This window comes from Equus przewalskii, chromosome 18 (genome assembly GCF_037783145.1).
Source record: "Equus przewalskii isolate Varuska chromosome 18, EquPr2, whole genome shotgun sequence".
Taxonomy (NCBI): domain Eukaryota; kingdom Metazoa; phylum Chordata; class Mammalia; order Perissodactyla; family Equidae; genus Equus; species Equus przewalskii.
In genome coordinates, this window is record NC_091848.1 from 36,669,072 (window position 1) to 36,694,306 (window position 25,235).

At 45.3% G+C, this 25,235-nt stretch overlaps 1 protein-coding gene across 24 annotated transcripts in view; it reads right to left on the reverse strand.

The window, feature by feature from the left end:
• The window catches only part of KALRN (kalirin RhoGEF kinase), a 635,442-nt gene that overhangs the window by 12,189 nt on the left and 598,018 nt on the right, over window positions 1-25,235 (reverse strand). For all 24 annotated transcript variants that reach the window (XM_070583665.1, XM_070583666.1, XM_070583679.1 and 21 more), the window contains 6 exons: window positions 14,142-14,169; window positions 13,481-13,652; window positions 11,698-11,819; window positions 9,488-9,619; window positions 7,275-7,439; window positions 5,505-5,583 (listed from right to left, as the gene is read on the reverse strand). In XM_070583665.1, coding sequence (XP_070439766.1) covers window positions 5,505-5,583; window positions 7,275-7,439; window positions 9,488-9,619; window positions 11,698-11,819; window positions 13,481-13,652; window positions 14,142-14,169 — 698 coding nt within the window. The remainder of the gene's footprint in view (window positions 1-5,504; window positions 5,584-7,274; window positions 7,440-9,487; window positions 9,620-11,697; window positions 11,820-13,480; window positions 13,653-14,141; window positions 14,170-25,235) is intronic.

A 25,235-nucleotide genomic window follows, 5' to 3' on the forward strand; every position in this document is an offset into this window, starting at 1 on the left:
TTTCTCAAAGTTATGCATCCTATGGTTTAAAAAGTCAATTAGTTCTAGTAAGGTTTGTTGTCAAAAACAATAGTACAGTCGTGCGCCACATAACAACGTTTCAGTCAACAACAGATCACATATACGACAGTGGTCCCATAAGATTAGAACCATGTGGGCTGGGTGTGTAGTAGGCTGTACCACCTGGGTTTGTGTAAGTGCACTCCATGATGTTCGCACAGTGACGGAATCCCCTAATCACCCATTTCTCAGAACATATTCCATTGTTAAGCAACGCATGACTATCCCATCCTTCCAGCCACTCCGATTTTTCCTCCCCTCAAGGCAGTTTAATATATTTTAGGTGACTATTTAGGTATTTACTTCTATGTCTCTAAATGTAGTATGTTTTATGTGGCTACTTCTTGAGTTTTAGTTTTTGTTATTATCTGTTGCCATCCCACTCTGGAAGATGGGATTTTAGTCTCTTTCCTCCCTCTGTCTCCACCACATAACCACCTTTCCCATCCCCCATTCTCCCAACATAATTATACTAAAATCCATATTCAGTGTTTACATTATTGCAATTATATCAGTGCTATTCACAGTTGAACCTTTAGTAAACTAGGAATATTGTTCCTTTTTGTGATAGAATTCGTTCTTCATTTCTGACAAGCGTGTCCCAGGCGGGCTTAGTAGCATAGTGGTTAAGTTTGCATGCTCTGCTTTGGCGGCTTGGGGTTTGTGAGTTCGAATCCTGGGTGTGGACCTGCACAACACTCATTGAGCTGTGTTGTGATGGTGTCCCACATGCAGGGTAGAGGAGGACTGGCACAGATGTTAGCTCAAGGACAATCTTCCTCAAGCAAAAACAGGAGGATTGGCACAGATATTGGCTTAGGGCCAATCTTCCTCACCAAAACAAAAGAGTGTCCTTTATGAGCATCACTCAAAGATTAGTCTGCGTCTAGGAAGGTACTGCAGGCTGACTGAGCAGTGGTTTATGTCCTAGTTCAGTTCTCAAAGTCGTGCTATGCTTGTTTGTGTGTTCTAAATAGACACAGCTTGAAAGTGGCCCAGGATTTGTGTTGTTTTGTACACAGAATTAGGGCCTCCCTTTCTTCAGCTCTCCCCTCACTGAGATTTCCCCCACATTCTTTGGTTCCCTTGGGCTTATTTTGTGGTTCCTTGGCCAGAAAGATGGGCTTCCCTCAGTTTCAGCCTCCTGCACCGTCATGCAGTTCTGCATGAATGGCCTTGGGGTAAAGCCGTGACAGAAAGAAGAGAGGAAAAAACAGGAAATTCCTGCTCTCTTCTGCTCCGAGGGACCCCCTTTCCCTGTCGTTTGGCCAGAAGGATGGGTTCTTCTTGGAGTTTTTGCTGTCTGTACATGCTACAGTTCCCTGATTTCACCCACTCCTGGGTCAAAGCTGGGAGAAGAGGAGAAAACGAACAAACAGAAAGCTCACTGCCACTGTCTCGTCTTTCTTCAAGTTTGGACTTCCCTCCCCAGTCTCTGCTATTTACTTCTCAGAATCCTCAGGAAGTTGCTTTTTGTATTTTGTCCTGGGATTCTGCTTGTAATCCATGGGAGAGAAAGGCTACCGTGGCCTTACCCCATCGTGGCCAGCACCTGCATTTGGCTCGTTTTACAAGCTGGGGCCTAAGAAGCTCTTTGGGAGCTCAGTGTGGGGCAGCCTGTCAGCTTGACCTTCACTGTGGGGTGATCTGACTGAACTGTTGAGCTGGGAAAGCTCCAAACTCAGCATCTTTAAGTCTGTCCTCTTGGGCTCGTCAGCTTCCCTGAGAAAGATCCTCTTCCTTTCTGCCTGGAGGCGAAGCCCTCACTGTCCACTCCGGAGGCCGGTGGATAAGAGAGCTGGGTGCTTGATATCTAGCACTTGTTATTATCATACTGACCCAGTTTGGAGTACGGGTCCACTGCTCTCAGCGGCACTGGCGTCCCCAAGGACAGAAACACTCTGTTCTACCCTTTCCAGAAATTAGACCTCCAGCCTTTTCCTGGACAGGGAAGGACGATCATCCTGCTGTCTGGACAGGGAAGGAGGATCATCCTGCTGTCTGAAGCCGGCAGACCTGAAGCCACAACTTCTTCTCTCACAGAGTTCGGCCAATCCTTCCAACGTCAGCATCCTCTTTGCACCTATTGCCAGAGGAACTTGGTTGCTGCCCTTACCTGAGCCTTTGGAGAATCCTGCTGCAAAAGCGATCCTGGCTCTGCCTGGACACCACCACTGACTTGGATTGAGTTTGTGCAGGCCTCCTAGGTCGTTTGTCACTCTTTCACCTCTTTTTCTGCTTTTCCTACTTGATTGCTGTTGTCTATTCTTCCAATGTCCTTAGGTTTATGTGCCTACTTTAAAAAAATTCCTTTTCTGTAGATTGAGTGTGGCGTCAGGAGGGAGTGAGAATAGATGGATGTCTTCACCCATCATCCTTACCTGGAGGCCTGGTCCTGCTACCTTGCTGGATCCTGCACAGGTAAGCAGTCAGCATTCCCAGGGGACGGCTCCCTGACTTCTTTACCCCGAAATGGTGCCTGTCTAGTTTATTTCTGGCTAAATATGCTATGCTCATGTGGTCTTTGCTTCTATCATGGGCTACAGGAGTGAAGATATTTTTTTGGTACCATGGTTTTTATAATATGTAATTACTAGAGAGCGAGTCTTACCAAGATAGTCACATAGGCCTAGAATTCTAGGTTTAGGTGTGCTGGAGAAAGTTGACTCACTTCTGTGACCCTGGCTCAGATATCTTTCATGTGTCTCATCTAAGCATCTATGTGTTTTATTTCCATTCTGTTACCCTACAGCATTTTTAAAGGATTTTCTGAAAACATGAGGCCTCTTCTTAGGAGACAGGAAAAGCTTCAGGTTGTTGGAGGCGAGATTTTACTTTATTTATTTATTTTTTTGCTGAGGAAGATTCGCCCTGAGCTGACATTTATGCCAATCTTCCTCTATTTTATATGTTGGTCACCGTGATAGCATGGCTGCCAACAAGTGGTGCAGGTCCACACCGAGGAACTGAACCCAGGCTGCCAAAGTGAATGTGCCGAACTTCACCCCTAGGCCCCAGGGCCAGTCCCTTCAGATGAGATTTTAAAAAAACCATTGATTGCTTTGAACAGATCAGAATACTGATTTCCCCCCTGAGAAATATCGAAACGTCCATCTCTTCTAGGTGAAACATCCCTTAGCCTATGGCTATCAATAGCAAAAGCAGGTGTTGGGGAGTGATTAACAGGTGTCTGGGTGATGGAACCAGTCTCATTTAGAACCAGGTGGGGATCTGATTTGCTCATTATTGGAATCGTATCTAGCTTCACAAATTTTAATATAATGGAGCAAACTAGATTTCAATGACTAGGGCTATTTTTGACAAAAATTACTGTGATGAGAAACAACACATGCTAGTCAAAGAAGCTCAGGCCCAGAGTCAGGTGGCCCAGGAGTTGAATCCAGGCTACACTTACTAGTTGTGGGACCTCGAGAAAGTTATGTAACCCCCCTGAGCTTGAGTTTCCTTTACTGGAAATCTGCTTAAACACTACCTCACAGTGCTGTAGGGATCAGATTAAATAACTTTTGTGTAATATCTGCATAGTATCCGTAACACTATAGATACTTAATAAGCATCATCATGATTATCACTGCATAAATTTCCATTGGCCTTTTTTTTTCTCTTTGGCTAGACAAAGAAGAGAGGAAAAGAGAGCTAAAGTTTGTGGTTTTTGCTGAGGAAGATTGGCCCTGAGCTAACATCTGTGCCCATATTCCTCTATTTTACAAGTGGGACACCTGCAGCAGCATGCCTTGATAAGTGGTGCGTGCATCCACGCCCAGGATCCAAACCTGTGAACCCTGGGCTGCCAAAGGGGAGCACGCAAACTTAACCGCTGTACCACTCAGCCAGCCCCTAAAGTTGGTTTTTGATGAAAGGTTCTGTAATGAAAGGCAGTGAATTACATTTCGACTCTGCCTAAGAAACAGGAATAAGGAACATTTTGGCTTTCTTCAGAGCCTCTGTCACAATTACTCCACTTAGGAAATTTATGCTTCATTGAGAGACATCAATCAGAGATGGAGAGGATGCTAATAGCCCATTGTGAGTGGCTGTTCTTTAATGTATAGGTCCAGGGTGGGTGGGTGGCTTGTAAGATCTACCGGCGTTCTCTATTTATCCAAAGAGCTTGAAGTCAGCAATCCCAAAAGTCCTGTGCACCCCAATGTTTATTGCAGCACTGTTTACAATAGCCAAGACGTGGAAGCAACCTAAGTGTCCAGCAACAGACGAATGGATAAAGAAGATGTGGTACATATATACAATGGAATACTACTCAGCTGCAAAACAGAACAAAATCATTCCATTTGCAATAACATGGATGGACCTTGAGAGAATTATGTTAAGTGAAATAAGCCAGCGAGAGAAAGATAATCTGTGTATGACTCCACTCATATGAGGAATTTAAAACTATGGACCAAGAACAGTTTAGTGGATACCAGGGGAAAGGTGGGGTGGGGGGTGGGCACAAAGGGTGAAGTGGTGCACCTACAACATGACTGACAAACATTAATGTACAACTGAAATTTCACAAGATTGTAACCTATCAATAACTCAATTAAAAAAAAAAAAAAGAAAAAGATCTACCTGCGTTCTCTTGCCTGGACCACCTGGAGACCCTTGATGCACGGGCATCGACCCCCTCTGTTCCCTTCCATCAACTATTTTGTGGGACAGGTGACAGATATTTTTCATTATTCTGTTAAAAGTCATATTTTTATCCTTTGTATTTTTGAGGACATACTTTTCTAACCAAAATACTGAAAAAAAAGAGAGAGAGGGAGGTGTGTGCATGTGTGTGTGAAGGGGGATATTGGACTAGAAATATCCATAAAACAATGTGCTTGACATATGGACATATATGAGACCTGGACCCAACAACTGGTGATTACATATTCATCTCAGGAACACATGGAACGTTTTATGAAAAATGACCATGCCCTACTCATAAAGCGAGTCCTAACAAAAATCAAGGAATCAGCATCATATGGACCAAGTTCTCCAACCACAGTGCAATTGAGGTAGAAATCAGTAACAAGAAGATAATTTCTTAAAATCTCGGACATTTGGAAATTTTAAAATATTTCTATTACAACTGGTTCAGAGAAAAAAACTCATAGTTGAAAGAAAAATATTTAGAAGTAAATGATCATGAAAATGCCACATATAAGAACTCAGGAGATGTAGCTAAAATTGTACTTTGAAGAAAAGGTTGAGCCTTAGATTCTTATATCAGAAAAGAAGAAAGTCTGAGAGTTGATGAGTGAAGCCTCCAACTTAAGAAGTTGGATAAAGAACAATAGAAAATATACATAAATATTCTAGCTGTTCCTTACTATGGAGAGAATGCACCTAGTAAAGGGACAACAACAAAAGCAAGCCATTATTCTGAGGGGATGTTAAGTGTTCACGAAGGAAGGAAGAGAAAATGGGGTCATTACCTTCCAATTTCATTCAGCTCAGTATAAGCTGAATCGAAATTTTCCTTCCAAGAAATGGTGGCCCCATCGGCAGCAGCGTCTTCACGATATTGAGGATGTCATGTAAGAAAGAAAGAAAAGGTTAACAGCAAAGCTCCAGCATCGCCCCAAAGCAATTCTCATGACTAAATATGGAGCCTAACTCGGTGGGAAAATGCCACGATTCTCTGAAATGTTATTTTTAAAAATTTCATCCACGGGGAAACTGACGTGACGGAGTCAGACTCCCTGCCCCACCTACGTAAACAAAGGGAAAACTCAGGACAGTCCGGAAAGTAACTTCCGGGTATTTTAAAATAGACATTTGGTAGAAAAAATTAAAAGTGAGAGAGAAAAACACTTGGAAGCCTCAAAAAGACACTGGAATCGGGGCTGGAGGGAGGAGGCAGCAGAGAGGATGGGGCAGAGTTCCAAGACCAAGGAGAAAAGGAAAGGATGTGCTCCAAACATTCTAAAAACTGCTCTTTCTCACCCACTGTGCTCAGGCATTAGTGAGCTCATCGGGACTACTGAATGATTCAGCTTGACCCAAAATAGATGCCTGGCTAGAGTCTTTGGCAGTGTCACCTGGTGTGGCATGTTAATTCTCTGCAATGATTTACACATACGCACACAAGCATGTACACCAATATCTGTTTATGTTGTCTGAATTTAGTTCATGCTCCAGAGGAGAGGAAGGGCTCTTCTGATGCTGATCACCTCAGCTGCCCAGAGCACAAGCAGCTGAGGCTCAAGGTGCCTGATCCATCCTGAGCTCTGAGGAAGCAGAGACCCAGGGCCAAGTTTCCCAGTGAGTCACAGGCCCACAGGAGCAAAGCCATCAGGAGGGAGCTGAGCCAGGCAGGGGTGGAGACGGGGCTGGGGAGCATTTCCGGATTGACTCGGGGGACAGCTGTAGCCTGAGGCCCTAGACGGTTTCTGAAGCTCCTCTGGAGACTCTGGGGTTCCTTTAACCCTGAGGGACAAAGGTTCATTGCCTTTTAAGTCCAGTGACCCCCTCTCACCGCCCATCACACGCAGTCCACTCCCAGGCACTGCCGAAAACCTCACGACTTGGGGATATCTTCAGGCTCACAGGTGTCCTCCTGCCCCCCTGGGACCAAGGTGGCTTGGTGAGATAGTGAAGAGGGGGCAAAATAAGAACCACCTTTGTCAAATACTCCTGTGTAGCTGCTTATCTGTGTATCTTAGTTAATTATTCAACACATCTACATAAAAATGTTTAATGTTAAGAAAAGACATTCTGGGAGGGCTCGGGGTGGGGAAACCATCAAATATTCATTTTGATTCAAATCCTTCATCCACTGCTTTCCTCTCCCCACTTTAAATTGGTGAATGGGGCTGTTCCTCCTGTACACTAATGCCTGGGAGCGATTCCCAGGGAAGGGCAGGCTTGCTGTTCCTGTCTCAGAAGAGGGGCAGAGAGCATCCATTGACTCATGCCTTCTGCCTGCCCCTGTCAGCTCCTGGAGACACACATGGGTGCCTGGGAACCCGGCAGACATGGGTGGCAGATCTAACTTTTGCTCCAAGACACCTGAAATGATCCTTTATGGAAACACTCTTCATCGGGCCTCTGAAATGTTACTTGACTGAAGCCGCAGAGCAAATCCAGGTCAACTCTTGCACGGTGGCCTGACATCCCAACGAGCGGCCAGTGCCAGAGAGTGTGTGACAGCGGGCCTGGTGCCCTGCTTCCCCCCTGGGGTCTTGGGCACGGCTGGCACTCACCATACTCCGGAAGTCGCACAAACTCCGAGGGCTCGCTGGGGAGGCTGATCCCCCACGGGTTACTGGCACTGACTCTGAACTGGTAAGGACTCCCGGGACTGAGGTCTTCAATGACAAGGTAAGTGTCCAAGGTTGAGGCTACCGACTGCTGCCAGGCCTGGGAACCTGTGCACGGTTTCCGAGAGAGGGAAGGAGAAAGAGCCTGAGGGACATTGTTTCAAAGACCTTCAGCGAACAAAGAAAGGAAAATCCACACTTCCCATTAAAGGGAGTGTTGTGGTCACTGCGTCGGCCTCTGAAAGCCAGTCCGCCAACCGTGGCAGGTTCGGGTTCAGTTTCCTAAACGACTGAACATGTCATGAGGGAGGTGGGAGCAGACGGCCTACAGATTCCGTTCATTTCCACAGGTGCACGTGTGAGTGAAAAGACACACATCACACAGTTCACACAGGAACATGTGCAAATTTTAATAAGGCCAGAAAACTACTAGAAGTTAAAAATAAAATGAGAGAAAATACACACTCTGAAATGAAAACAAGGTCGAAATGATCATGTATGAGCACTACATACATGGAAAACCCTGCAGAAGGCGTCTCCACCTGCTTCTCTCATTAACTTTCTCACTTCAACCCACAGAACCCCGAGGAGGTCAGGCCCACGAATCTCACTTGACAGATGAAGAAACCGAGGCTCAGAAAGATTAAACAACTTTCCCAAGAGAACTGCGTTCGTAAGATGAACCAGGAACTGAGTAACGTTGAGGTAAATCCGAACTTGGTGAAATGTGTCTCTCAGCTCAGATTTAAGACTGTCGTGCTGAGTTGGGAGACACAGGAGTGACAGCTTGAGAAAGATGCAGAAATAAAGTGCTTTATAAGTTCATGGGGGCTGTTTCATAGAAGAACGAAAAGTTAAAATAATAAGAGTAGGGGCCGGCCCCATGGCCGAGTGGTTAAGTTCGCGCACTCCTCTTCGGCAGCCCAGGGTTTCATCGGTTCGGATCCTAAGCCCAGACATGGCACCGCTCATCAGGCCATGCTGAGGCAGCATCCCACATGCCACAACTAGAAGGACCCACAACTGAAAATATACAACTATGTACCAGGGGGCTTTGGGGAGAAAAAGGAAAATAAAATCTTTAAACAAAATAGTACGAGTAATGGAAAGTCAAGTAGAACGAATGATTTTGGTGCCGGGTGCCAGCAGCTGCCTTCAGTCCAGTTGTGTGATTCATTGTGTGGTTCAGAGACTGTTGTTAACAACTGGAGCCGCCTGGCAGCTTCCGGTTTTACCTAATTCTTCTTGATTCTAGGTGTCAGGCTCAGGTGTTTCTAGCTGCTGAAGAACTGTGTGCACTCTTAGCAAGCAAACCCAACAAATGTTAAAATGGAACAATTCAAAGAAGGCATAATCCATATGTACATACATACATATATATCTCATGATCTCTAGATTTTACCCTGGGGGGAGGGTGGTGGTAAAGCTCTGCTCATGCTGCCCTAGTTATTACTCTGGCAGAAAGGTCACAAATTAGCAAACCAGAGACCTGGGTTCTAGAGTCAGCTCCGCCTCTTCTAACTCCAGCCTCGTGTTCCTTTTGTTTTTATGAATTTTGTTTGTTTGTTGTTTTGGGGGGTTTTTTTGAGGAAGATTAGCCCTGAGCTAACATCTGCTAATCCTCCTCTTTTTGCTGAGGAAGACTGGCCCTGAGCTAACATCCGTGCCCATCTTCCTCCACTTTATATGCATGATGCCTGACACAGCATGGCTTGCCAAGTGCTGCCATGTCTGCACCTGGGATCTGAACCAGTGAACCCTGGGCCAGCGAAGTGGAACGTGCAAACTAAACCATTGCGCCACCAGGCTGGCCCCCATAGCCTCGTGTTCCTTGACTTTCTCTAAGCCTTCGCCTCATCACTTGTACAACGTGCCTGACTGTCCCTGTCTGGGTGAGTGGGCTTGTTAAGTAGGGGAGTGCATGGGAAGGCATTTGGAAACCAGCCACGGGGCATCATCATTTTGGTGAAAATGGCTGCCCCGTGTTTGAGATCAGAAGGCAGCTGTGGTATGGCCCTGAAGGCTTGGTGCTGAGTTGGAAGATGCAAGAAGGAGCAGCTGATGAAAGGCACAGAGGCCAATAGTTTTATGACTCTGAAGGACGCCCTCACGAGGAAGAGAAGGCAGAAAGGGAAGAGCTGGTGGAGACGGCCCACCTTCCTCTCTGTACTCCACGGTGTAGCCAGAAATGGTGCAGTTTCCCGTGCTGGAGGGGGGCAGCCAGCGGAGAATCACGGACGTGCAGCTTCTCTCCTGGGCGATGGGGCGGTTAGGGGCCGCTGGAACACCTGCAGGGGAAGAAATTAGGGTCAACTGCTATTTCTGCAGAACTTGGCATTTTACACCAAGGTCCTATGTCTCCCAGGAAATGTTACCTAAGCTGTGTCTCAATGTTTCCCTATGACCTTCTCCACCCAGTGACATACATCCCTCCAGGCCTGAGGGAGACTTGGGAGACACACCTTGCTGTCAGAAGTTCTTCCTTGGGCTAAATACTGCATGCAGGAGATAAAACTTGGTCAGGGAATGACTCCAAAATATACTACAAAGCCATAGTGATCAAAACAGCATGGTACTGGTACAAAAACAGGCACACAGATCATGGGAACAGAACTGAAAGCCTAGAAACAAAACCACACATCTACGGACAGCTAATCTTTGACAAAGGTGCCAAGAACATACAACAGAGAAAGGATAGTCTCTTCAATAAATGGTGTTGGGAAAACTGGACAGCCACATGCAAAAGAATGAAGGTAGACCATTATTCACACCATACACAAACATAAACTTTAAATGGATCAAAGACTTGAAGGTAAGACCTGAAACCATAAAACTCCTGAAATATACGTAGTATACTCTTTGACATTGAACAAAAAAGGATCTTTTTGAATATCATGTCTTCTCAGACAAGGGAAACAAAAAAAAAACTAAACAAGTGGGAGTTCATCAGACTAAAGAGCTTCTGCAAGGCAAAAGAAACCAGAATCAAAACAAAGAGACAACCCACCAACTGGGAGAAAACGTTTGCAAATCACATATCTGACAAGTGGTTAATCCCCATGATACATAAGGAACTCACGCAGCTGAACAATAAAAAAACAAACAACCTGAACAAAAAATGGGCAGAGGATATGAACAGACATTTTTCTGAAGAAGATATACAGATGGCCAATAAACACATGAAAAGATGTTTACCATCACTAATCATCAGGGAAATGCAAATCAAAACTACACTAGGATACCACCTTATGCCTGTTAAAATGGCTGTAATCACTGACTAAAAATAAGAAATGTTGGAGAGGGTGTGGAGAGAAGGGCACCCTCATCCACTCCTGGTGGGAATGCAAACTGGTGCAGCGACTGTGGAAAACAGTATGGAGATTCCTCAAAAAACTAAAAATAGAACTACTACATGACCTGGCTATCCCACTGCTGGGTATCTACCCAAACAACTTGAAATCAACAATCCAAAGTAACATATGTACCCCTGTGTTCGTTGCAGCACTATTCACGATAGCCAAGACATGGAAGGAACGCAAGTGCCCATTGACTGATGACTGGATAAAGAAGATGTGGTGTATATATACAATGGGATACTACTCAGCCAGAAAAAAGACAAATTTATCCCATTTGCAACAACATGGATGGACCTGGAGGGAATTATGCTAAGTGAAATAAGCCAGTCTGAGAAAGACAAAAACCAGATGATTTCACTCATATGCGGAATATAAACAAACACATGGACAAGGAAACAGTTCAGTGGTTACCAGGGGGCGTGGGGTGGGGTGGTGGGCACAAGGAGTGAAGGGGAGCTCTCATGTGGTGACAGTCAAGAAATGATGTACAACTGAAATCTCACATTGATGTTAATTCTTATGAACGCAATTAAAATTTAAAAAATTAAAAAATAAAAACTTGGTCAGGGAACCATGCAAGAGGTGTACGGTAGGGCACGGACAGCTCTTAGCAAAGATTTTTTCTCTTCCTATTTGTTAGAACTTTCTTTTGGAATTTTCACAATGGACCTTTCCTTCCCCAGGTCTCATGGAGCTCTTGTCATGTCTACTTAAAACGTCAGACTAACACAAATTACAGAGACACAAAGCAGAATGGTGGTTGCCAGCGGGTGGGGGTGGGGAGGGAGGAATGGGGAGTTGTTCAATGGAGAGAGTTTCAGTTTTGCAAGATGAGAAGAGCTCTGGAGATGGGCTGCGGTGGTGGTTGCACAACAATGTGAACGTCCTTAACACTACTGAACCGGATGCCCCAAAATGGTTAAGATGATAAGTTTTATGCTGTGTGTATTTTGATACAATTAAAAAATAAATATTAAAAAACAGATAAATGTTTGAGTAACAGACTGTACCTTGCACTTTGACTGTGGCAGACGTCGATGTGGTGCCGTGGTCATTTGTTGCTATGCAGGTATAGATCCCGCTGTCTTGGGGCATCAGATTGCAGATCTTCAGAGAGATTTCCCCAGAATCACTAGGGACATGAAAAGGATGTCTTTCACACTCCAGTAGTGAGACGATTGACGGGAAAAGGTTGGCACATGGTGTGCTGAGGTGGAGGCCTGAGGTCCAAGGTGTAGTCCCAGGTCTGTGACCTTCCCACACACCTTGGGTGCTGACCTTGCCTCTGTATCCCCAATTCCTTACAGAGGAAAGAGATTCTTGCACGCGCATCTCCCATGTTTGTTGTAAATGAGGGATAGCGAAGGAGTCAAGTGAGAAGAATTAGAACATGGTTTGAAATAGATAATGTCCTAGACAAGTCTTGGTCCACAACAGTACTCATGTTATTGCCCCCAGCAACTTCGTCCTAAAGTATTTTCGGTCTCACAGATGGATAATGAATGGGATAAGAAAACCAAAAGACTAGAGAATGAAAGCATTCAAGTATTTCAAATTCTACGTGTAGGACCCTCAGAATAATTAAGTGAATTAAGTAAAGGGCAAATTTCTCCACTAAATGACCACTTTCCCAGTAGTCCCAGTCTGGGTTCCAGGACATCACAAGGGAAGAACTGCTCTGAAAGGGGTCAACGCAGAAGTCACAGCCCCGCTCCCTCCCCACCGGTTGTGACATATCCTGGTGATCTTCATGAGCCTCACCAAGCTCTGACTCTCACCCTCAGCTCCGTGGGTCCACTGATATTTTAGGACCTGGCAAGGGAGTCTCTGCTGGGAATATGATTTTGCATGCAGACAAATTAAGTTAATGGATGAGAGTTGTTCCTAGGTGTTTCTTCCATAAATGCTTCTTAAGCATGTAGGGCTTGTTATTGCGTGTCCACTGTGAGCAGCATACACAATAAAGTTCCCAATTAGTAGCAATGAAAATTAACAGAATGGTTGGGAGGCAGTCAACTAAGTTTTATTACACTGCCTTCTTGTGGACAAGCCTGCTTGTGGCTGGATTTTCCGTTTTCTATTGTACGTTTTGGAGTGAGTCATTCTTTTTTTCTAAGAAAACTGTTCTTAGCTTAACGGAGGAATCAAATATGTCACTGTTCCACAGGATCCTGGGGGCACAAAGAACACTGGGATGTCTAGATGTGAGGAACACCTTCCTCCAGGTCTGGATTCTTCACCACTTCCCCCAACAAAGAGATTCCCTTGGGGATGCTTAGGGAAAGATCATTAAATAGGGTGAATGTAAGGAGTTACTGTCCAAGCTGTTCAAAAGTATGGTTCAGGCTTGACCTGAGATTTATGTTTATGTTTTCATTTGTGCAATTTGGGTCCAGAATGCAGTTGTTCCAAACTGTTCTGGTTGGTTCCAGGAATGTCTACTTGATGCTGAGCAACATGTGAATATGTGCTGGCCACAACCCAGATGTCCATCAGGCTGAGCAGCAGGTTGTGGTGAGTGTTGAGGCTTTGCCTCAAGCTCACAACCCTGAGTGCACTGTCGTGTGAGTGCACTATCGTGAGAGTACCCTAACGTGAGCCACCCATCGTTTTTGATGGAATCACTCTCCTAATCAAGGCCAAGTGTTGGCATCAGATTAGGCTCCAGGCAGCTCTTCTCTTGGAGATACTAGGTAACCAGAACAGAGGCTGCGTCCCAGACTTAGCCTCTGGGTGCCGCACGAAGCTGAAGGGGGAGGGGCGGGGTCACGGGGGGTGGGGCGTTCAGCTTACCAGGAGGAGACAGTATATGTGGCTGAGCTGTTGTCAGTGTCAAGGATGTTCTGGTCTGGACCCTTCCAGGTGATGGTGGGCTTCGGCCGTCCACAGACTTTGCACTGCAGTGTCACTGTGTCCCCAAGCAAGCAGGTCACATCCACTAAGGGCACAAGGAATTCTGGGGCCACTGTGGTCAAATCAACATAAATTCGCCTCATTGAGAACAAGCTTAGACGAAAACAGGCATTTTATGACACAACACTCTCATTCCCCAACCACGTTGTGTAATGATTCCAATAACCTTCCGCTTAACAGTGTTGTCATCTGTGTCCCATGAAAAAGCATTTTAAAAGTAATAAATGTTTATTGTAGAAAAATCAGGAAATATAGATACACAAAGAGAAGAAAAAGCTCCATGATGTCATGATCCAGAAGTAACTACTGTGAACATTCTAGAATATATATCCTTTCAGGCTTTATGTAAACACTCTTTTTCTTACAAAAACTCGGATCCCATTTTAGATATTGCAAGTTGTGGTCTCTTTCACTATCCAGTTGATCATAAACACCTCTCCTTGTCCGTCGGTACAGAACTCCGGCATCTCCCTCAGGGCTGGATCTGCCATAAGTTATTTAACCGAACCCTTGCTCTCAATTTGACCATTTTTTAACTCACCTTCTTGGATGAAATTTGGATTTAAGATCTGAAAAACACAAAGAAACAGAAAATTGCTTAAATCTTAAACTACTGAAAGAGAACAGGAGACCTTTACCCTATTGAGTAAAAAGAAAGTGCAATATAGGGAGCTGAAGCCAGGAGCCCAGCCTCTGGGCGTTTGTGACCTGATCACTCTCGCAGTAACAAGATAGGGCACCTGGCTTACTTTCCTGTCTCCTCTGGCTGTTCACACCCCTCTGGGTGGCCCGGGGCCCCAGGCAGGTCTATGTGACTGTGAGTTCTGCTGGCGGCAGCTGGCCTTTCTGTCTTCCATCGCCTCAGCTGCTCTCCCTCCCCGCCATGTGTGTGAAACCCCATTCTCCACACACCCCCATTCAATATGCAGTCAAGCAACGGGAGGGCAGCTGAGTCTTCCCAGCATCATGAATTTTCACAAAGAAGATGCAACTCCTCTCAAAGTGGAAGGACAATGGACATAAACGAGCCCAGTGGTTTCCTTCCAAATGGAGCCTCTGTCTCCCCAAGCGGAGAATCTTCTCTTTAAGCAGCTAAATGCAAAGCTTGTCTGGTTGAAGGGCAAAGAGAGAAGTCCTGCCCGTCCATCCTGTCCCCAGCACGGCCTCCTGTAGCCCAGGCCTCTGTAGGGCAACTTGCAAACCACTGACTAATGGTTCTAGTGCTCTGGCTGCTTAGGTGAGGCAACGGAGACTTAGGCCAAGTGACTAGTGTGGTCACATGGCTGGTTGGTGGAGGCACTGCTGGAGCTCTTGGCACATCCTGCACTGACACCTTGTGACACCGTGGATCTTCACAGAAGGGAAAGCCTTCCAGCCGACTAGCCATGCTGGAGTTACCCCTTCTTGAGAGGTGGTCACCTTGATCTCCCCCCATCTTTTGTATGACCTCTACTCATTAAGTCTGGGTCCCAAAGCCTGGTGGGGTGAACAAAACATGGGCTTCTGAATCAGCGAGGCTGGGCTCACCTCTTTTGTTTGATGTGATTTTATGTTGTTTAAAATTTCTTAGCATCCATTTCCTCCACTCTAAAATGGAAGATAAATAACACCTAGTGCAAAGTGTTATTACAAAGATTAAATGAAATCATGTACGTCAAGTGCTTAGCACAATGCTTGGCAAATAACAAGTCTTCGATGACTAAATAAAGATTATCTAATTCTAATCATCCTTCTGCTAAGCTGCCTCTTGTTGCAGTGGATTATCTCTAACAGTTTATCATGCAAAATTCTTCTTTCTTTCATAATGAAGCCAGAACGCTCACGTACCTTACAAACAGCCCATTCATGCTTCTCTCCCTGTATGGCCCGTGTTGTATGTGAACGTGGTTTCTGTGTGTTCTTCCCTTATCCAGAGATTCCTAGGAGCACTTTCAAATAAAGATGCTATTTCCTCCTTTGGGTTCCCCTTTGCAAACCAACTTCCCCCATATACTACCCGGGTTTTCTATGAAGTGGGCTGCAGAAAACTCTTGTGATGCCAAGTCCTAGTGTTGAGTGTCTCCAGACTGACCCCGGCTGTGCCCTCTGCTAGTCTCAAAAGGCCACTCACACCACTGCTCGGCCTTCCTTTAAATCGGTGATTCTCAATCCTTGACCCAGGCAGCTTTAAAAACACAAAAAGACCAATGCCTGGGTCTCATGGGTGCAGAGGGGCTGGGCATCAGGAGTTTTGAAAGCCGCCTCCGGTGATTCAATAGGCAGCCTGGTTTGAGAGCTGCTGAGAGTTCCTCTCCATCCTAGGGAACTGATCTCCGATAAACCAACTTCCTGCCGCTGAGACTTTTGTGGGGTGGGCCGGGCTGTGTGGGGACCTGTGGTGGAAGTTACTGCTTTTCCCAAGCCTAAGAGCCTCCCTCTACGTGAGGCGACCCTGGGCCATGATGGGGGTCTACCAGTAACCATGGTGGGCGGTACCGCATCACCTGCAGGGGTGCTAAGGAAGTCGTGAATTTACCCAGCTGGCTTAGGTGAGGCAGGGAGAATGACACCCAAACCAGTGGTTCACAAAGAAAAGGAAACTAACAATATTTTCTAAACGTTAACAGTAGTCATCTCAGGGGGTGAATCCCCCATTCAAAAACGATTATCTTCTCCTCCGGGATGGTGTAAGGTTCTGTGGATACAGAGATGCTAAGACATAGGCCCTGCTCTCAGGATTTACAGAACGTTATGTGAATTTGGGGGTGATTTTTTTCTTTCTCTTTCCTGGGTTTTCTAAATATTCTGCAGTCAGTATGTTTCACTCTTGTAATTTTTCTTTTTTATGAAAAAACAGCACAATCAGAGCCTTTCTATAGCTTTTATAAAACTGTAGGTCCTTCAAGGACAGGAACCACTTGTTATTCATCTTCGTACGTCAGGCACCTAGTGCAGGGTCTGCTGCACAATGGGCATTTAATACATGCTGGTTGAATGAATATTTGACCTTTGTCTTCACTTCAGTTCTCCAAGAATTGAGGACTGGTTCATAAACAGAATCTGGAAATTGGACCAAAAGATCTATAAAACAATTACTTCTGGGTATATTACCAATAATATTTGATTGGAGCCTATTTTCAAAGTCAAATGGAATGCAAACTTCTTGGAAAATGATTAAAAAACAAGAAACTCCATTGTTTCTGAGAGAGGAGGTTCTGAGTGGCGTGCTGTGCAGGAGGTAATGTAAATTTGGAGCAGACAGAGCACGTAGTGTTCAGACCCTAAGCCAGACATGCTTTCTTGCCTTGGACAACATTCTTAAGCAGCTTAGGCCTGAGTTTTATCTGTAAACTGGGGATAATAAGGCTCCCCTGGAAGGCTGTTGGACAGAAGGACTCATTTACTTAATGAAGATTTGTTGGACTCACCCTTGGTTAGGTGGTGATGGCCAGCAGGGACCGAGGCAGACATACTCACTACTCTCAGTGGGCCAACAGTCTAGCGGGGAAGACACCTGGACCTGGCTGATGTTAATGACCAGCCTTCCACAAACACGAAGCACTACCCTCTCCTTCATCCTCCTCCACTCAATCAGAAGGACTCTAGGGTACAAACGACTTGGGAATGCTTCCAACTTTTTCAGTGGCCTGTATTTCCCATCCTGATGGGAATCCACAAGGGAGCAAGACAGTAAGTCCAGGCCAGGAGTATCAGAGAGGAGACAAATGACACATGGCAGTTTCCTACGTTTCCCATCCTGATGGGAATCCACAAGGGAGCAAGACAGTAAGTCCAGGCCAGGAGTATCAGAGAGGAGACAAATGACACATGGCAGTTTCCTACGTTAGGAAATTTTAAGTGGGGTTTCATACACCTGCACTGCGGCAGCTTAGAGAACTTCTTGCTTGATTTGTCTTTCTCATCACAACCTCAACTGAGTTAAGTATATTATTAGACACATTGTTTTTAAAAAGCAAATCTTCCTATTTGGGTGTAGACTTTAGCAGGGAAGTTGGAGAGAAAGCTTGCCAACAAGGCTGAATTGCAGGATCTCTACCTGGAAGGAGCTTGTGGAAGGCATTGGTCTTCATTCCTCTGCCTCTGCCGCCCCAGGTGTTGCTGATAATGGTGATAACATCACTGATGTGTGTAGCATTATAGACTTGGCATAAAGTACTCACAAGCCCCTTCATTTGCTCCTCCAAAAGCCTGAGAGGAGGTGCCGAGCAGGTGTTATTTATTCTCATTTCCAGATGGGATGGGGAAGTAAGTGTAAGATCATAGAGAATGACAGGATTGGCTTAGTGCACTTCCCCCCCCAGCATTCAGTGCAGAGGCAAGGGCCTGGGAAAAGTGCTGTGAAACATCATCATCGATGTCAAAGGCCTACCTGCTTGCCTTTGCTCCCCAACCTCACTCTCCATCCCATCTCTGTGTAGTCCTCTTCTATAAACTCTAACAAGGACCAAGAGCCTGGGCAAAATCCATGCGAATGATCTTTCTAACTTTGACGCTGGATGATGCCCATAGAAGATCTGGCCTTCATTTTTCCTCTTTCTACTTTGAAGCAAATCAGAGTATGGACTGGAGAGGGTCATGACAGCCTTCTCCCACTGTCGTGTAATGACCTATGTGTTTGTCTATGGCTCCCTATGGACTACAACTGCCTATGCAGCTAAGGACTGTGTTTTGTTTACTGTTATCACCTCACAGCCTAACACAACACCTGGCACATAAGAGCTCCATTGATATTTGTCAAATCAGTGAAAAGTTAAAGCAGTAGAATCCTAATTTTTGGAAGGAGAGTTTAGAAAATGTCTTGCCATGAACTTAGAGTGTTTTCCTACTTCCGTTAATCAGGAATGTGACTTGCTCTGGAATCTCATCAGTCAGTCCATGTCTGAGATTTGGCCAACAGTGAACTTTTCCTCCTCCTTGCCCTTCCAGAGGCTGGTACCTACAGCCTTGATCATTGCAGCCACCTGCCATAACATCTTCTTTGCATGTTATTGCCCTACCAGACTTGTGAACCCTTTGAAGAAAGCAACCCTTTTATGTTTTATATACCATCTGTCATGCTGCTTAACATAGCATCTTGCAGACAGCAGAAGATCAAGTATTTGTTGAATCAAATTAACTGAGGTCGCTCAATTAGTAAACTAGAATTTAGGTCTCCTGACCACCTTGTCTAACGATCATTGATGCTGTGTGCAGGGACCTGAAGGGTTAATCATAAGCTGCACATATTTCCTGAAACCTAATGTTTTCCTTCCCTAGAAATAATTTGGGAGTCCATGTAGAGTGGTCGATGGGAAGGAGGAGAGAACTGGAATCCAAAATGGATGTGGTAGTGGAAGAAAGAAGACGCTGTTTATGTAAAATGCACATGTTCTCTCTGTGGGAGACCCAAATCCAAGAGGACAAGGCTGATATAGACATTGCGGGAAAGAGCTGCTTAGGAATCTGGTTTTATTCGAACAGCAGAGGGCGGCAGGCGGTAGCGCTTCCTCCTAGATGGGAAACAAGAACCACACAACGTGGCCCATCAGCAACTAGTTTCTTCCTCCTGGAGAGAATTTCAACTGTTTTCTTGATGTTTCTTCAAAACGGGAGGGCAGTGAGGTAACAGGAAAGAATTACAGGTACCATCAACCAGCAGTGAATCACAAGCTGAGCTTTGAAGAAATCTTGAGTCTATTTTTCTTGCCAGTCAAGGTCCCAGATTCTGACTCTACGTCCTGAGAGGGAGGGTAAAATCTTCGTCTGTCTAGAAAACTGACTGTGGAAGAAAAATGCCCCCAGATCATTTTTTCTAAATCCCTCATCACCAGTCTCAAAACCCAGTTCAAAATTATATATCAAGAACACTGGAGGAGCCAAAATGGTCAAAAAAATCAAACCAATGTCCTAAGGAGCTGCCTTGAAAGAGCCAAAATTTCTATACTCTGCCTCTTCTTTCTATTCCCTTTGTGCTGGTTTCATGGGAATCTGTGTTCAGAGGAGGAAGGAAAGGAATTTTCGATGATGAGATTTGGCAATAAAACAAACAGAAATAAGAAAAACAATTCCTAAACATTTAGGTGGGATTTCTGATTTGACACTTCATGTTTGCAATCTGGCAAAACCAGACCGGATTTTCTAAATTTTTAAAAAATACTTTCTAAATATTTTGAAAATATTCCTACCTCTGCTCATTTCTAAATGGACATAATGCAAGCGGCAAATGCAACACAATCTGAAACAGCAGTAGAATTATCTTACAACTAATTCCTTACTTCCCAAATATTTTATCATTTAGTTCTAAGTATTTTCTCTTCAACTATGATTTTTTTCCTCGACCCAATTGTAACAGAAATATTTAAAAATTTCCAAATGTATGAGATTTTTAAAAATTATCTTTTTGTTACTGATTTCTAACTTAACCTCATTGTGGTTGGTCTATATGATACTGGTCCTTAATTTTGATGAGACTTGCCTTATGAGTAGTACATGGCCAATTTTTGTAAAAAGTTTCATGTGTTCTTGAGAAGAACTCATAAGCACTAATTGTCGGGTACAAGTCTCTATGAATGTCCATGTGTTCAGCACATTAATTGTTGCATGGGGATTTCTAGTCCAAACCCCTCTCCCACCCACCGAGGTATTTTGGTTAGAGAACATTTAGTGTGTCCTCAAAAACAAAAAGGATGAAAACATGCCTTTTAATAGAATGAAAAAAAAAATCTATCACTGGTCCCACAAAATAGTTGAGGGGAAAGGAACAAAAAGGTGGTTTCTTGCTGTGCTTGCATTGGTCTCACGGAGCTCTTAGTAGCTCAGGAGTCTTTGAGGAAGGGAGAGGGCTGAGGGGTGGGGACGGTGCAGTGCTGGTGCTATAACTTCCTTTTTATAAATCTCATTTCTAAACCTGGAAGCCAAGATCTTGGGATGAAGACTTTATGGATGAATGTTTTGAGGTCTCATCCCTTAGTGATTTGACCCTGATTGTACCCCTCTGCCCCAAATGTCTTCTACTGAGTCAAACAACCTCACAGAGTCTATGGGCCCAGAACAAGTTAAAATTTGGTCTGAGGACATGGGAGAGTGCAAGCTTGACTTGGGGGCTCCTTTGGAGTCCCCCAGTAGGAATGCCCATGCCTGATGCCCCTTCCCTGACCTCCCGTGCTGTTCTCAGCTGCTTTCATTCCCGCTTCCCCCACTGACCCTCCTCAGCCTTTCACTGGCTCTCCTTCCACACCCTGTCTCACCCGTCATATATTTTTCACCTTCCACTAGGTTTATTTTAGCTCCAACAGGCCTGCCTGACACCACCATTCCTTAAACAGGTGCCGGTCATCTTCCTAAAGTACAGAATGAATCATGCTGACTCTGTTTAACAATCTTCTGTCGCTCCTCACCGTCCACTGTATCAAGTCCACGCTTCCTAGCAAGCCCATCAAGGCCTTCATCGTCTGGCCCCCTCACCTGCCAGGCTTTATCTCCTACAACTCTTCCCACACACCTGAACCCCAGGTACCCAGACCATATACTCTTCTCAAAACGTGCCAGGCACTTTCAAGCCTCAGCACCTTTGCTCGTACTCTTTCCTCACCCTTTACTCTTCTCCAAGACTGTCTACTTCCTAGTATTCCATCCAACCGATACACTGCCATCATGTGAAGCCAACAATCATGCTCATAGGCTTCTCAAGGGGACAGGTTGTGAATATACAACTTCGGGGAAGTTATTTAACCTCTCTGTGCTCCAGTTTTCTCATCTGTAAAATGGGAATAATGATAATAGTACCTATGTCATGATGCTGTCTGGAGGAACAGACTCTGCACAGAGCCAGGTACATAGGAAAGACTGATGAAAAGTCGCTACCATTATTATTAGCCCAGTGCCTGAGTGAGTGTTTAAATATCACCGAAAGAATAAATGAACAGCTCTATGCCTCTATTAGAGCAAGTTTTAAAGTTTGCTAGGTAACCTAGGCATTTAATCAAATCTGCCTCCCTCCACATGACTGTATGCTTCTTGAGCACAGGACCTGATCTTACATAATTTGTTGGCCCTTGATAGTACTCACTGAAATGCTTTGTGTTATTGAATTTGGTAAATTGAATTGACTAGGATATCAGACTGAGTGAGCCTTGACAGCATGGGGGTGGGGGGATGGGGGGATGGGGGATCGGGGGGCGGGGAGGGAGGTGATGGCCATCGCCCCTCCAACAGCCAGCTCTTAGAGCAACTTCTCCTGGGTCAATGGCACCTGGTAATCTTGTTAGTGTACAACAGAAATGAAATGAGCTAGGCCTCCAGACTAGGGTGAGGATGCTGCAAGACACACATGACTAGGATGTGTTGAGTGACTGTGTTGGCCTGAGAAACCAATTCAGACACTTCCAACCCATGCAACTGAACTTCCTATTTTGGTTTCTGTGGCTGGACTCCTGAGTCATTGGGAAAGGGTATGGGTGAGGCCAAGTAATTACCCCAACAGTCACGGGATTAAAAAAGTTGTTGAGGAAGAAATTCTCCTCCAACAAGTAAATGTGCAATAAGGGAAGACCTGAATTTGACCCTTCTTAACAAAGTACCTGAGCCTCAGTGAGCAGACTTCCTCCAGAACGCATGCCAAGTTTGGCCTCTCAAAGGACTGCAATCAAGACCTGCTTTTATTGGTTGTATGACTATGACCTCTCTGAACCTGTTTCCTCCAGGAGGGCAAGAAAACCCCACCTTCACTGGGTGGTTGGAAGGACATGAATATGCAGTGGAAGATCTTGTAATTCTCCCAGGAGAGAGAAATGCCACTCCAGCAAGCTAAGTGCCCTCCTCTTAGTGGCAGAATATAAATCAGTCTGCATGGAGAGGCAGAATAAAGCTAGGCAGGAAGAGTGAGTCTCCAAGCCAAACCATCAGATATATTACAAAGAAAACATTTTGTAAAAATAAAATGAGAGGAATATGATGCTTCACTTTCTTTTCTCCAAAGAGTTCTTTTCATAAAAAAATTCTTTTCATAAAACGCAGTAACAGGCATCTGTGGAAACACACTGGTGACGCCAGATCAGTCACTTGACGAGGGGTGTAAAAGTTTCCTTCAATCTGTCTCACCAGGTTATTTCGAAGCTCTGAATCTGGGACAAGGAGCCAAAGCAGCTGAGGTGGGAGCAGCAGGCTAGCTCTTTGAAGACATGGGAGCTGGGGCTGGGGAGTGTGGGTTCCAGGAAGGAAAGAATGGCCAGCTCTGGCCACTCAAACCCAGCTCAGACGGGCCAGCTCAGTGGCGTAGTGGTTAAGTTCACACGCTCCGCTTCGGGGGCCTGGGGTTCTCAGGTTTGGATCCTGGGCGTGGACCTACATACACACTGCTTATCAAGCCATGCTGTGGCAGTGTCCCACATACCAAGTAGAAGAAGATTGGCATGGATGTTAGTTCAGGGACAATCTTCCTCACAAAAACAAAACAAAAATGCCTGTGAATACTTAATATTTTAAAAACAAACAAAAAACCCTTTCCCCAGAGCTGAAGTGGACATGCCAGTCAGGTCTCAGGAGGAAATGTACCTAGGCCATTCCCAGCACACCCCTGGAAAACCAAGTTTCAGGGGGCAGGGCACAGAATCTTCTACTTCCTCTTCTCTTGGGGTCTCATTTTTTCAGAATCAGAAGTTTGGGAGAGGGGCTGGCCCTGTGGTGTAGTGGTTCAGTTGAGTGCCCTCTGCTCTGGCAGCCCAGGTTCATGGGTTTGGATCCCAGGCATGGAGCTACACCACTTGTCAGCCATGCTGTGGAGGCATCCCACATATTGAAATAGAGGAAGATGGGCACAGATGTTAGCTCAGGGTGAATGTTCCTCAGGAGAAAAAAAAAAAGTTTGGGAGAGCAAAGTCCTTTGATATCACACCTTAAATCTGCATGGTGCTTAGTGTTCCACATCACTTACACAAACACGTGTCCACTTGGAGCTGTGGGACCTCTGGCAGAGAAACCCGAGGCTCGGAATTAACTGGCCTAAGGCCTCAGAGCTCATGGTACCCAGACTGGAGACCAGTTTTTCTGACTCCTGTTCCAGAGTTCTTTCCATGTGACACCGCCTTTGTGAGATTTTTATTGAAGTCATACTTCAGCCATGGAGGGCTGGATGGGCAGAAATGATATTCCTCTTTGCTGAGCTGGAAAGCTGAATAACAAATTCACAAAGAAAAACTGGCCCTAGAAGGCAGGTTGTCTTGTCTGCCAGGATCTGTGTTTTCGATTAAAAACCACCTGGAGATGGGTTGCTCCAAGAGGGGAGCAGGATGCTGTAGCTGGGGGAATAACGGCCAGGGAAAACCGGAAAGTGCCTTCAGGGCACCTTTTCATCTTTGAACAGAAAGTTACAACTTCTTTTCCCTCAGTTTCTGCTTCTAAAAGTCTTCGAAGGGTCTGGAGGAAGGGTGGGTACAGATTCAGTTTGGGATGACGAAAAAGTTCTGGAAATGAATAGTGGTGACGGTGGCACATTATGAAGGTATTTAATGCCATTTAAAAATGGTTAAAACGGTAAACTTCATGTGTATTTATCACAATAAAAAAAATAAACGAAGAGGCTTGGGTTAACTAAAGCTTTCCAACTTCTCTTCAACTCTACGATTCCTACCCTAATTGGAAATTTCCTCCCAAATTAGTTTCACCTTGCCAAGTGCTTTCTCCCTCTCATCTCTTGGAACCATGTCCCATAAGATCTCAACCCTGTTCTTACTGCAGAAAGTAACGTGCCTTGCTAAATATCTCCTGGCTGGCATTATGACCGAGGGTAGTATCTGCACTTTGTGTTGTGGAAGAGGCTGGCCCCATGGTAAATGGCTGGGGCAGAGATGGAGTCTTTCTGGAATCACAACAACCTCTTACTCTGATAGATTGACCTTCTCTGCTAAAAGTGGTATCGGGCTTTTAAAAAATTTTTTTAATTAAAGATGCATTTAATTAATTAGGCTTGACTTAAAAGCTGGGCTGAGAATCTTTATTCCTGAAGACAAAGCCCAAGTCGGGAGGTTGGTTCAGCCTTCCTGCTCCAGTGTATGATGTAGGCAAGCGGCAGTGCTGGGTTTGGAGGGCAGGTGCAAAAAGCCAAGCATTGACTCAGCCCGCAGACAACTTCTTAGAGGTGGTACGGGTGTGGAAGCCTGCCCGGCCTGGGTCCTGAGAGAAATCCAGTATAGCTCAGAAAGTATCCAGACTTCTCAGAGATGAGCATTGGCTCAGCGGGCAGACGCTGACCTTTGAGCCCTGGCTCCAGCCTGGGGGTCAGCACAGACACTGGGGCAGGGCCAGGACTGAGAAGCTGACGGGGGGCTTGTGGTGCCCAGCCCACCATCATGCCTGAGCTCCTTGTCAATAAAAGGCAATCAGCAGTCTAAGCTGTACTGGAAAAAACAAATTGATGTGAACTTGCTTTCAAGAGAGCCTTGGGTTTGCTTTGTAGCCTGATTTGACTCTTCTTCCATGTAGAAACATTTTTCTCATATACAATATCCCCCTCTACTCCTACACACCCCCGCAGTGCAGTCGGTGCAGGGTAAAGAACTGAGCTCTTGACCAACCCTTGCCATTTTTAGAACAGTTCTCTGAGGTGTGATCACGGATCAGCAGGAGAGAAGGGGTGCGAGGCCACGAGGGGACTGCACAG